Source organism: Saprolegnia parasitica, assembly GCF_000151545.1.
Source record: "Saprolegnia parasitica CBS 223.65 unplaced genomic scaffold supercont2.25, whole genome shotgun sequence".
Lineage (NCBI taxonomy): Eukaryota > Oomycota > Saprolegniomycetes > Saprolegniales > Saprolegniaceae > Saprolegnia > Saprolegnia parasitica.
Window position 1 is genome coordinate 1 of NW_012156419.1, and position 12,738 is coordinate 12,738.

General features: G+C 55.1%; 5 protein-coding genes and 2 non-coding genes across 7 annotated transcripts; 4 read left to right on the plus strand and 3 right to left on the minus strand.

Moving 5' to 3' along the window:
- The first annotated feature begins 40 nt into the window (after positions 1 to 40).
- SPRG_30089 lies at positions 41 to 112 on the plus strand. The gene has a single exon. It is a non-coding gene; the product is annotated as a tRNA-Gln (tRNA).
- Positions 113 to 1,039: 927 nt separating this feature from the next.
- Positions 1,040 to 1,112, plus strand: SPRG_30090. Its single transcript has one exon. It is a non-coding gene; the product is annotated as a tRNA-Glu (tRNA).
- Positions 1,113 to 4,043: 2,931 nt separating this feature from the next.
- Positions 4,044 to 4,480, plus strand: SPRG_20174 (hypothetical protein; the record flags this gene model as incomplete). The annotated part of the gene is made up of 3 exons (XM_012345778.1): positions 4,044 to 4,157; positions 4,211 to 4,323; positions 4,381 to 4,480. 3 exons carry the CDS (start codon positions 4,044 to 4,046, stop codon positions 4,478 to 4,480), a joined length of 327 nt encoding a protein of 108 aa, XP_012201168.1.
- A 326-nt stretch (positions 4,481 to 4,806) lies between these two features.
- Positions 4,807 to 5,883, minus strand: SPRG_20175 (hypothetical protein; the record flags this gene model as incomplete). The annotated part of the gene is made up of 1 exon (XM_012345779.1): positions 4,807 to 5,883. One exon carries the CDS (start codon positions 5,881 to 5,883, stop codon positions 4,807 to 4,809), a length of 1,077 nt encoding a protein of 358 aa, XP_012201169.1.
- A 683-nt stretch (positions 5,884 to 6,566) lies between these two features.
- On the plus strand, positions 6,567 to 8,862 carry SPRG_20176 (hypothetical protein; the record flags this gene model as incomplete). Its single annotated transcript, XM_012345780.1, has 11 exons — positions 6,567 to 6,752; positions 6,843 to 6,880; positions 6,928 to 7,332; positions 7,379 to 7,592; positions 7,647 to 7,775; positions 7,827 to 7,925; positions 7,973 to 8,065; positions 8,121 to 8,264; positions 8,309 to 8,411; positions 8,455 to 8,609; positions 8,656 to 8,862. The coding sequence occupies 11 exons, from the start codon at positions 6,567 to 6,569 to the stop codon at positions 8,860 to 8,862; spliced, it is 1,773 nt and encodes a 590-aa protein (XP_012201170.1).
- Positions 8,863 to 8,880: 18 nt separating this feature from the next.
- Positions 8,881 to 10,548, minus strand: SPRG_06757 (hypothetical protein). Its single transcript, XM_012345763.1, has 2 exons — positions 10,287 to 10,548; positions 8,881 to 10,239 (listed from the first exon to the last, which is right to left on the minus strand). Exons 1-2 carry the CDS (start codon positions 10,533 to 10,535, stop codon positions 8,932 to 8,934), a joined length of 1,557 nt encoding a protein of 518 aa, XP_012201153.1. The 5' UTR covers positions 10,536 to 10,548; the 3' UTR covers positions 8,881 to 8,931.
- Positions 10,549 to 11,452: 904 nt separating this feature from the next.
- Positions 11,453 to 12,729, minus strand: SPRG_20177 (hypothetical protein; the record flags this gene model as incomplete). The annotated part of the gene is made up of 5 exons (XM_012345781.1): positions 11,453 to 12,032; positions 12,081 to 12,167; positions 12,224 to 12,264; positions 12,314 to 12,359; positions 12,407 to 12,729. 5 exons carry the CDS (start codon positions 12,727 to 12,729, stop codon positions 11,453 to 11,455), a joined length of 1,077 nt encoding a protein of 358 aa, XP_012201171.1.
- Between the last annotated feature and the right edge of the window lie 9 nt (positions 12,730 to 12,738).

Genomic DNA, 12,738 nt, shown 5'->3' on the forward strand with positions numbered 1-12,738 from the left:
CAAGTTTGTGAGCGGCAGTGTTGTAGGCTGAAAAATGTGCGCTCGTATGGTGTAATGGTTAGCACTCAAGACTCTGAATCTTGCGATCCGGGTTCAAATCCCGGTATGAGCTCTAGACGCCAAATTCAGTGCTGTGTGCTCTACTGTGTTAAAACGTGCAAGCGCTTCAGAAGTCTCAAATTCGATTCCGTCTTTATTTTATATTTAAATTATTCAATATGAATACACATCAATTCGATCTGAGGTCCTGCTACACATTTCTCATGCTCATGGGACCCGCTCCATGCACCACGTGACTATCTACCAAAATACGCGGGTCTTTCTAGCTCGCAACTTTTCACTCTCGGCCTCTCAGTGACCCCAAGAAGGATCCCAAAAGATCGAGAGCGATGAGCCAAATATCGAAATTTGGAAACACCGGCGTTTCTACGAGCTCCATGACCAAGACTCTCCACGAAAAATTGCGAAAAATATTCTTCGCCATTTATGGCTCTCAATCGTCCATATTATATGTATGGAACGCTGACGCATAGCGTTTTAATTCGGCATTGGGTTGCGTTTTTGTCCATTTTATTCGAATTTTAAAACGATATTTTAAAGCATACCAGGGTCCAACCATGAACGCGGTGGTAAAAAGAGTCACAGACGCTACTTTAAAAATATTTCCATGTTGTCAATGGTTTGAAAACGCAGCAGAATGTAAAGCACACTGGTTCAAAAGGGCTGTACATAATTTATAATCACTGGATTGTGAGTTCGTGGTCTATAAATCGTGTGTCTACATCTCGTTTTCGTTGTCTATCATGTAGAATGAAATTTATAAACGCAGATAATTTAAATCGGAAGCGTGAGGGAATGCTGTAGGAGGACTAGAGTTGGGTCATTGAGAGGAAAAGATAATGTAAGGGATGTGTGTATGAGGTAGTGGGCTGGTAGTGCGTGTGCGGTATAATGGTAGCTGAGGATGTGTGGTGTAAGGTGAGACGAGTTGATGCAAGATGGTTATCGGTACAATGTGTGAAGGCAACAGATATGAAGTTCCCTGATAGTCTAGGCGGTTAGGATATCTCGCTCTCACCGAGGTGACCCGGGTTCGAGTCCCGGTCAGGGAGTTCTTTTTGCTTACATACCTTATTATATGGCTCGCTCTCACACCATTTTCATCAACCATGATACGCACAATTATTTTTCAAAAATATTTCCTTCACCTACATCCAATTTCTTCAAACATGGCTGTCGTAGCCAACACCTACGCGCCGTGGGGCAACTTTGCCGTCCTCGCCTTTGCCGACCCGTCGCTTACCCTACATGAAAGGCAGTGCCCGACCGGTTCAAGTTCATGCTCAAGTACTGGTTCGACATTCGCGTGGGGCCGAGCACGCTACCGGCGCCGTCGCCGCTGGTCCACTAACAACCGCTATGGTCCAACCAGTTTCTCCCGGTAGATAGCTTTAGTTACATACTAGTAGAAAAGACCACAAGATGGCACACTCGGTACGCACGGACGATGGCCAAGATCAGGATCACTCAAGCCCAGCACGTCCACGCCTTCATGCTCGCCGCCGCCCCGACGGAGACGCTCGCGACAAGCACTCAACGCCTCATCCAAGCGGTGACGGCAAAGTGCCGCGGCCGTGACCTCGGCCCACACGTGATACCCAACGACAAATTGCTCGGCTGGCTCGCTGCGACTGTAGACGCCTTCACGTGTGGCCCCGTGCCAAGCCCGACCCCGACTCCCAAGCCGCCATGGCTGGTTCGACTCCACAAGGTAACCAAGCCGTTGACCCTGACGACGCCTGCCGAAGCCCGCCGACGTCGTGCCCCGCCAATGACGCGCTTGCAGCTACCGACCCGCCACCTGGGCGTCGATGAAGACTTCTACGAGGCGCCTGCTGCCGTAGCCGCCTCAGCCGAGCTCCGGCTACCCGACACCATCTTACCCAAGTACGCCGACTTCTTCTACCAAGTGATGCTTCGCGCGGTCAAGTTCCGCGCACATTTGCACTGGCTCGACAGGACCGACCAAGCGTGCCACTTCCTCGTAGACTGCGACTTCATCAAAGACGTGTGGAGCACGCTTCACGCCGTCATGACCCTCTGGGCGTGACCTTGCCGACAACGCTCTCGGGTTACCTCTACTCGACGCCCAAGACGGCGTCCAACATGCACCAAACCGCGTTCCGCTACCTCTGGCCCGTGCTCTGCGCCAGCGTCTGGTTTAACTTCTGGCGAGTCCGGAACGATCGCGTCGTTCGCGCCGACCTACCGCCGCCAAGTCCATGGACGATTGCCGTCAAGACGGCGCGTGTCGCTCAAATGCACTTGCACCACAGCCTCGTACAAGAGCGCGAGCAGCCTGCTCTTCGTGGCTTCTCCGGCTCCTCGCCCAACACGAGTGCACACATCGAAGAAAGTCCGACATTTTATTCAGCATAGTTATATATATATATATTGTAATAGACGACCCACTTCAACAACAACAACATCCAATTTCTTCCAACATGATTCGATTCAGATACCACGAGCTGAGCGAGTGCACTTGCATTTGGCGATAGCCGGGTCTTACACCGATATTTTGATGGCATCAACGCAGTCCATGCTGTACGACACACACACACGGCTTGATTACACGCTGCCTGATACCGAACTCGACAGCACCCATATTGGGCAGCACCATGCACAAACCTTCATAAATCAAACTACTGCGCATGCTATGCGGGGAGACTGCTAGATTCCCTACCCGGCCTATGCCCCACCTAACAGTAAACCAAAAAGCTCGACCACACCCTGCACCAAGAAAATACAAGGTCAACTCTATTGCCGAGATCTAATATCTATAGTCAGCCTTTCACATTAGAAGATTGTTACGCTTGGAACGAGCGATTAACATTTTGGCGGCTCTTGGCACCGTGATGCCCCATGCGCATGTTTTGAGTCGCACTTAATGATTTCGCACTTACACGGGTATTATCACATGCGCAGCTCAACGGGGAACGTGCGATCGGTGCGTCCTCGTCATCGGTAGCGGAGCTGATGCTTGATGAGCCCGTGCGGTGTAGGTGTGTCTTGTGCCTACGGGCCTCCTCAACATGGAGGGGAAGGTCCTTCCGAATGCGCACGCTTTTGCTGACCTGAACGACGACAGCGACATCGAGCTCATCGTTGGTTCGATGGCTGGGAAGGTCGCTGTCTTTAAAGTATTATTGCGCCTGCACTTGATCTCTTTTATGCATGTCTATGATAGGGCCTCTCGTCGCCGGAAGCAGTCTATGGCTGCGAGCTCGATGGCTGCATCACTGCGATCGTCGCACACACGACACCGACGCTCGGCTGCCGCCTGTTTGTCGCGACCGCTGAAGGCCGATGCTTCGTCTTGCAAAAACGCGCAGAGGCTGACGCACTCATGCTCCTTGCACAGTTTGTATGCCGCGCTCGTTGCTTTGGGAAAAGCGTAATCTGAATGGCGTAGGCGATTCCACTTAACGTGAGCGCTGGTGCCGTGCTTCACGATCGACTGTACCTCGGCACGCGCGACGCAACGATTCATCTCTTCAACATTGAGCACGTAAACACACGTCTTGCCGTGAGAGGATAATTTCTGAAGCCTACTATGTCAATAGGTGCAAAAGATCACCGAAGAAAAGAAGATCCGCGTCCCCGGTGAAGTCGAGTCCATGACGCGTCAGAAAACAAAGTCCCATGGGCACGCTGGCGCGTTGGACGCGCGACCACTTGTTGTGTGCTTGAACAACGGCGCTGTCTTTGAGCTCAAGCACTTGACGTCCATGGTGCAGCTGCAGGCGCCGTGGCCGAGCGGCGGCCGGGCGTTTGCACTCACGCAGCTCAAGTCGCAGGGAGTGAACGCCCTCGATGCGTTTGGCTGTCTCGACGGCGCTGTGGAGCTGCGCCATGCTGAGACCAGCGACGTGCTTTGGTCTCTCCAGGTGTGCCTCTCGATATTACCTACGATTTGATCTAATGGATGACTGCGTAGTTACCTGACGCGCTATTGATGATGGCAACAATCACTCTCTTTGCAAATGGTGACGAAGAAATTGCGCTTTGTTGCTGGAATGGCGACGTCTACCTCGTCAACAAAGACGGCTCTCAGCTGCGGTTTACGATCCCATTTTCCATCACTGCGTTCTTCTCAGGTACGACGACTCGAAGTATTGCAAGACGCTACTATACGATATGACCTCTTCAGGAGCGTTTGCGGTCGGTGGTGAAGACACACTCTTTTGCGCTACAACGTCGGGAGGCATTTTGTACTACAGCGGCATCGGCCAGTCGATCCGCCATATTCGGCATCATAGCGTGGTACGAGTTCAAAGGAGGTGCTCGATTGTTGTTAAATCCACGTGACATCTACTGTAGCTGGAAGCAATCGAGACAGCCGATCTTCAGTCGACTCTGGGCTCCAGCGAGAAGCGTCGCGATCTTGTCGCATCCCTGCAAAAGTTTTTGTCGCCAATGACGCCAAGCAAGAAGGACGAGGCCCCGACGCTTGCCGCTTGTTTGCGTGCGCTCGTCTACGCCCCCAACACGATCTTGGCGGCACCCCCACTCGCGGATGATACATCGGGGCTCTTACCACTTCCACCCGTCCTCGCACCTGACACAACCGCGGAGAACGATGAAGATGATGACGACGTGGCGCCGTTACCCAGCTCGCCCGTCGAAGCGTCACTTTTGCTTCCTCACGACGCAGCGACGCCACCGGCGCCACGCACAAAGAAAAATCGGCGCAAGCAGCAGCAAAAACGGTGACGCTACATTTTGATACAGAGGTGTTTCGAGATTTTAATGCAACACGGCGCTGCGCACTTGGTGGGCGACTTGTACGAGGTCTCCGACCGTCTTGGGCCCCCGAAGCAGCACTTGGCACATGAATGCCTTCGTCTGCTCCATCGCACTCTGGAACGAGCCTTGGGCTTGGCGGTGGAAGCCGTCATATGCGTGCAGCGAGACAGAAAAGAGCTCGCGGAGACCAATTGGGTCCTCGAAGAGCCGCCAGTACACCTCGTCACGCTCGACAAACCGGCCCGTTGGAAGGTCCAGGAGGTCCGCGACGAGAGCGCCAAGATGAAGAGCGACCATAGCAAACGCGTACGCTGGCCGTGCAGGTAGCATCTCGAGGCACGCGCTGCGGTGAACTTCGCTAAAGAATACGAGTGCGTGGAGAGTAAAGACGCTCGACGGCGAGTTTTGGAGCACGGAAATCGGATCGTCGGATGGGAACCCAAGCTCAGTCCATGCGGGAGGGCCGGCGTCGCCACGAACACTTGTCCATAGACGCCGGAGATGATCCATGTGGTCGCGGTTCGCATCCGAAAACACTGCGCGGCTAAGGCTCGCCGCCGCCGAAAGTTGCTGGAGTGCTGCGGCCGACGGCTTTTCGGCGCCTGACTGCGAGTTGAAGTAGCGCCCGGCAGTAAACTCGACAGTCTCCCAAACGCGCGCGCTTGTTTTGGAAAGTTGCTCCTTGCCCGAGGCCTTGAGGCTCTTCCACATCGAGTTGAGGCCGCCCTTTGACGTCGCCTTGACAGGCGACGCACGGAAAAAGTGCTCAAACTGCTCGTACTCGGGCGCGTCGATTTGCGAGCTGTAGATCGGGTACGCTTGTGGAGAGGACGAGAGCTGCAGGACCTTCACGAGCACATGGCCCGACGGCAGAGTCTCGGCGTCGTCGACGAGATCGCGCCACACGTAGCCGCCACTCGCGGTCTCCTGGAGGCGGAAGTGGTACTTGCCCTCAAAGGGGAACGCATGGCGCAATGACGCGACGGTCGCACCCTGCGGCAGGAGCACGCTGGATGGCTCGTCGTCCTCGGCGCCGCAGAAGACGAACCTGCAAAAGACGCTGTCGTGGCTCCCCATGTTTCGATTCTCCGTAGAAACTCAATTTTCTCAAGATGCCGGTTTTTGAGTCGTGAAATGGTCAGCAAGTAGAATACGATTCATTGGCCGTTTTTTCATATTTATCGGCCAATCCGTGACGAGGACATACAATCCTTGGCGACGGTCAATGGCGAGTCGCCCGCCAATGCCGGCCAAACCAAGTCCAAGTTTGAATATGGAACGCCCGAACTTGGCATGTCGATCGACAACTCTCAAGAGAGCATTCATCGCTAGATCTCGTCATCGTTTGAGGTGTACAGGGCAAGAATTCGACGATCAAAGACCTGTGTACCGAAGTGTAGAGGCACATTGCTGTCGAGGTTTGTCAATCTGCACCACGTGCTAGATATACTTGCAAGGTTGTCTGCAAGCGGTTTGAGCTACGCTTGTCGTTTTATTGAGCTTCATGTATAATGCGGTACACTGTTGCCAGTTGAACGTGGCAGCTGAGCAAGGCCTATGTATGGGGCGTTGCGTCGAGTCGCCAATTCCGATTTCAAAATGTTTCGAGCAGACCAATCCCTTGGTTGCCGTTTCTCTCGAGGGCCACGTGTCGTATCTTAACGCGTTAACCGGACACACACAGCGGTTTCGCATAATCCGGCGAGACCATGACGAGCAAGGGAGCGGGGGAGGCGCGGGCGTCAAACACGGCCGTGACGATGAGCGTCGAGAGCGTGCATCAACAGTCGGAGCTGCTCGTGATGGACTACCTCAGAGGATCTCGCTGCATGAAGACCATGGACGCGCTCTCGCGCTGGATCTCGGACAAGGCGAGGAAGTCGTCGCCCAAGTCCCACAGCGCCAGCGAGCTTTTCAACAAGGACGTCGCTGCGCGTAAAACTCAAGTCCGAAGTCTAGCTCCGTCCTCGAGTACATGGTACTGTATTCGAGTCGGCAACTGGTCTCGGTGGTTCATGGCGTTGCAATATACGTAGATTGGACGCCGGAAACAGTCCAAGTCCCATCGCATGAGGTAGTGTTGACTTTTCTTTTTGACGTAAAGCAAGCGGTGCATGCTAGTTGCGTGAGCCCGGATGTCTTGGCGTGCATGTCGGTCACTCCGACTGATGCATCCTTGCCAACATGGACACCCGAGGAGGTTGCTATGCTCAAGAAGGCGGTCAAGAGTACGCAAAGCATTACGGACAAGACCGAGCGCTGGAAAAACGTCAGTTCCATCCTCGGCCGAAGCAAGCGCGAGTGCTACGACAAGTACAAGGAGATCAAGAAAGACCGCAAATCTTCGTCCAAGGTTGGCGACGCCGAAACACCTCGCGCAAAGATCAATAACGTCGACGCGCCCAAGACCAAGAGTAAGGGGCGCTCAAGTGACAAAAAACAGCCACTCGACGACGATAAGGGATCTGGATCCACTTGGGGAAGCGCGCGGGCTGCGTCCGCGACTGTCGCACCTGACCGCCGCGCGTACAAATGTCCGACACATTGTAGCGTCTGAATCGTGGTCGCGTAGGGCAAGCAAGTACGAAGCCGTCGTGGAAGATGACGTTGTCGACGACGACATTATCGATGACGTCCCGAGTGCGCCAGTGAAGCAGGCGCTAGGGCGTCCACCGGCAGTAGCGGCGTCCGTCGGTCGATCGCTGACAAGCGCCGAAGTGTCGGCTATGCGCACACTTCTCTTTGGCGAGACCAAGAAAGGCCTCACGTCGCACTGGACCGCGCAGGTATATGTTGGCTACTCTTATGGCTTCGTTTTCGCTAACAGTGCTTTGGGCCAGGGATTTCCATTTGCACCCATGCCTGGGTACGGCATTGTGCAGCACGAAGGGGGTCCATGCGGCGTCATGGCAGTTGTCCAAGCCTACACGTTGTATTTTCTCTTCCAAAACACTACACGCTGGCAAGAGGTAGCGCAATGATAAAGCCCTTTACGATGTAATCTTTATATGCTATCGTAGCCGCGCGCGGACGAGCTTCGGACCGCCCTTACCGACGCGCTAACACACATTGTGTGGCAAGCAAGCGACGGCTCTCAATGCACTATGGCCCTTCCTGGCGTATTTTGCTCCAATACAGCGTCCTAAACCTAAAGAAGGTATTGTAGGCTCAACCTACAATCGAGCACGTGCGGGTATCGTCGTCATCCTTGAATTCACGATCAGCTGCCCGCGAATTCATCGCGTCCCACATTGACGAGGTGCGTTATTTAGTGCAGTATACTGGTATGCATGAGTAGACTTACACGAAATCAGTATCTCGCCCCGCGTGGCTCTGGGGTGATTCTGCTTGTCGCGAGTGTTCTCTTGACCCGCGGCCTCACAACAATTGCTGCCGACATGGATGCCCCGGACGGAGCGACGCCGACGCTTGTGGGTGCTCATGACTATTGTACGCAAGTAAGTATAGGGTGCCGTTTGCATGGGTGTTTAAAGCCAAGTAGGAACTTGTGAATTTGCTTCTCGTCGGGTACGCGTGCAGCAACGTGTTTGATGGCACACAAGACCTCGGTGACGGCCTCACTCTGCGTGGCATTGGCCGCCAAGGTTCGATGCATATCCATTTTATCTTCACAATGGAAACGCCTAGGCCTGGTCGGCTTCCTGACGCTGTTCGAGGCTTACGACTACATGGTGGTGGGTGCATTCTTGAAGGCGCCAACGTCACCCATTTGGGTCGTTTGCAGCGAGTCACACTACTCGGTTCTGTTTGCGAATCCCGACGCAGCGACACCGCCCGCCTCGGTACGTTATCTTTTTCATAGCCTGCCGATGGAAAGCCACTCTGCAGGAGCAAACGATCGTCGAGCTTCTCTACTACGATGGACTCGCCAACCAAGACGAACCCATCCAGCTCAGCGTTTCGCCATTCGGGCTCGCTGCCCCCGAGAAGCCACGTCATGACGACAACTCGCTTACGCCGCCGTTGGACTTGGTTATCCGCACCAAGTGGCCGCGGGGCACCGTCGACTGGCATGGTACTGAGCCCCTCTTGTAGTCAAGAGGAATTCTGCTACCACTACTACATAATTTCAGAATACATTGCACACAATAGTCGGCGGTTTGTCTATCGAATGCTGGCGGCGCGTAGACCAGTCGCCGGAGGGGCCTTGGCCTTGGACGAGACAACAGCCGGCGCAAAGATGTTCCAGAAGCGCAACGTTTCGTCGGCGGCGCCAGAGACGACTGTCGTAGCGTCAGGGCCGGCTGCGAGGTGCAGGACGCGCGCAGAGTGACCCGTGAGCTCCTTCACCTTGCGCATCGCGGGGTACGACCAAAGGCAGAGTTCGTTCTGCGCGTAGCCGTGCGAACTCAAAAGCTCCTTCTCGCTCGTCGACCAGAGCAGTGCGCATACCTGCGAACCCGTGTCGGTCGACTGGAGGAGGCTTCCTGTCTGCGCGTTCCACAGCTTAATCGTGCGGTCGGCCGTGCCGCCGCCAGAGGCGAGGACGTGGCGGTCCCACGGGCACCACGCGAGCGCCTTGACGGCAGCGCAGTGGTCCGTGAGTTTGTGCATCGGAGTTGTTTGCATCTGGTTCCAGATGCAAAGCGCGTTGTCGTTGCCGCCGGATGCGAGCTTGGTACCATCGGGTGACCAGCGCAGACCACAGACCTCTTGTTCGTGGCTGTTGAGCGTCGCAACGATGTGCGACGCAACGCGGACATCGTGGTGAATGATGGATGTGTCGCGCGAGCCCGACGAGAGCACGTGGCGGTTCCACGAGAGCGCACCTACACGTGCCGAGTGGCCGTTGAGCGTCCGGAGTAGTTTGGCGTTGGTCGTGTCCCAAAGCTGCACCGTTGCGTCGCTCGAGCCAACTGCGAGCGTGTTGCCTTCTTGGATCCACGAGACGGAGCTAATGTACTCGTCGCCATCAAGCGCCATGAGCTCGTCGATGGCGCCTGTCGCAGCGTTCCAGAGGTACAGTGACGCGCCGAGCGCAACTGCGAGCACATTGTTTTTGCCCCACGATAGGAGGTTGAGGTAGTAGTCGTCCATGAGTTCGGGTGCGTCGAGAACCTTGGTCGGCGCGGACGGAATGTGGCGCGTCAGCAGTGGCTTGATCTTGGACGACGTCGCACGCTTGTTGTACATGACGTTGAGAGCACCCTTGAATGACGCAGGGTCGTCCGCTGCAGGAGGCTTGTCCTTGAAGGTAAGAATTCGATGGCCTTCAAGGTCACTCGTGCCCAGTAGCGACTTGGCCAAGCACGTTTGAAAAGTCTGCTGTGATGGACTGTCGGGCGCGGCGATCGATGCAGGCGTTGGGGTTGTCACCGAGGGTTGCGCCGCCTTCGCTTCGAACGGCGCCGTGACTTTGAGGCTCGAGACTTTCATGTCCATGGCCGACCGATTCGGAATGAAGCGATCATTCTAGGGGCAACATGACCTGCAGCTCTTTCATGACATGGAAAGAGTACCGTGATCTTCTTTCGCTTTGCCGGGGACGGCGAGACGGCTTCGACCTTCTTTTTGCGCTTCCAGCGCGGGATGACACTCGATTCGAGCGGGCCTGCCGTCATCTGCAAGAGGAGCTCCATTTCCGCCGCAGCATTCACCTGCTTCTTTGTCTTCGCTTGGTCCTTCGCCGTCGCTGGCGTTGGCTTGTTCGTCAACGAGCGACTTAGAGACCGCGGGGGCGTCCGCGCCGGCGTCAACGTCGTGGCCATGGTTGACAGCGGATTGAACACTGCTTTGAAAATTTGAACCAATCATCTTGGCATTTGTATAGTATAGAAACATCGAATCCGACCGAATCTAAGCACGGGCCAATCAGAGACGGGACAGGTTCAACCCAACTGGCTCGTCGATCCTGGCTCGACAATGGGTCGTCCATGCCGCCAGCCCACTCACCGCCAGCCTCCAGCCGGGGTCCGAGTAGACTCAAGACGGCCTGGATGAGGCTTGAGCAATGCAGTGCATGCGATTGCCGGTGGTGCGCGCTTCGGTCCTCGTGAACGAAGTATTGACTGCGACTGGGCAAGGGCAAGGGTACCAAGAATTTCCCGCGTTCTGCTGCTTCGCACTTGTCGTATCACACTGCCGCGTTGCGCCTATGAGTACTGCCAAGGGATCTTTATGGCCGTGGTATTGCTATGATAACTCTCAGTTGTGGGTACCATTCCTCGACGTCCGGTACTCGTAACCGCTAATTCATACTAACGTTAGTGCTTGCAAGCACACCCCACTGCGATAGCACTAACGTTATAGTGGGCGCATGCACGCCAGAATCATTGGTGGACGTTAGTCGCTCGTCGCCAACACGAGACTGTAATGCGACGCCTGGCGGCGGGCAAGTTATCGTTTCATGCTCAAAGTCACGTTCTTCGTCATTTGTTCCCAACACGAAGGACGATATGACCATGCACGAAGATATCTGAACGATTGTTTCGTCTAACATTGAGCTGTCAAGAGAAGCGATGTTGACGGTTCGATTGGAACACCGACAACTCCTCGCCAAGCTTTTACCAACAACAAAGCGCTGACTGAGTATGTGTCGTCCTCTAAACCGCACCATATATGTACCAGTAGTAGTGCACAATCTCCCATGACATCGCACCCAACAGAAAAGCAATGTCGTCTAGCGTTAAATCTCATAAGCAATATCGGTTGTGTACAGAATGTCCGTGGTCTTTCCATCGACAAACTGGACGCGGAAGACGTCGCGGCTCACTTGAACGTACATGAAGCCGTGAACCATATCGACGTGCACCAAGTCCGGGTTCGCCCGGGCTTGCGGTCGGAGCTCGTGAAGGTTGTAGCCGCCGGCACCAGACGTAAAGAAGCTCAACTGATCACGCTTGATGTGCTGGAGAGCGTGGTCGTGCCCGTTGAAGTACGCGTGCACCTTGTGTTTTTGCAAAAGTGGTTTGAGGTGCGAGATAAGCTCGGGCGTGTCACCGTTTCCGGCGTAGCTGTGTACGGCCCAGTGCCCGACGACGATTGTCCACAGCCGTGTGATTTGCTTGGGTGCGCTTTGGCTCAGGGTGCGCTCGAGCCATTCGTACTGAGCCGTCCGCGTCTCGGGCGACGTCTGGTCGTTCATCGTCGCTGTGCAACGAAAATCCCGGTCATTCGGCGTCTGGCCGCACACGAGGTCGCATGCGTCGAGTACGACCACACGGAGCAGCGTTGACTCGTCCACGCGTTGGTCAAACGTATAGTACCTATACATGCATTCTTTCATATCCCGGACGAGATACGCCAAGAGGTACCGCTGCGGAAACTTCCAGACGTTGTTCGTGCGCTTCGCGTAGTTTAGCATCGCATCGATGCTACCCTCGCAGTCGTGGTTGCCGATACTACAACGCAAGTGTTGTTAGACTACAATATACACCACAAAACTGCGGGCGTCTACCTGATGTACCAAGGAATCTTGAGCGACGGGTGCTTGTAGACCTAATACGAGGCACGTCAGGCGAGCCACTGGACACGACTTGCCACGTACGTTTTCAAACTTGCTGTAGATGATTGGATCGTCTGCTGAGAGCATTCTAGCGCAGCGATCAACGCGGTGTCGAAGGGGCAATGTGACGGGCACCCGTGATCGTAGATCTGGTCACCGGTAGAGAGCACGAAAGCAGCGTGGGGCTGCGTGTGGTTGACAAAGTCGGACATTGAGGCTGCAACGAGCGCCTGTGTTGCAGAGCCCGTCCCGAAGTCACCAACGACGATGAATCCGAGCGGCGCCAATGGCGGCTGGTTGAACTGCTTGAGGCGTGACGCTAGCGCCTTGGAGCGCAGCTTGAGATCGGCCGCGCGCTGGATGTCGACGCTCGTGCTTGTGATAAAGTAGCTCAAGATGTACACGCACCAAGCGACCAGCAGCCCGACGCACATCCACTGCGTCAGCTTCATGCTCATCGTGGTGTT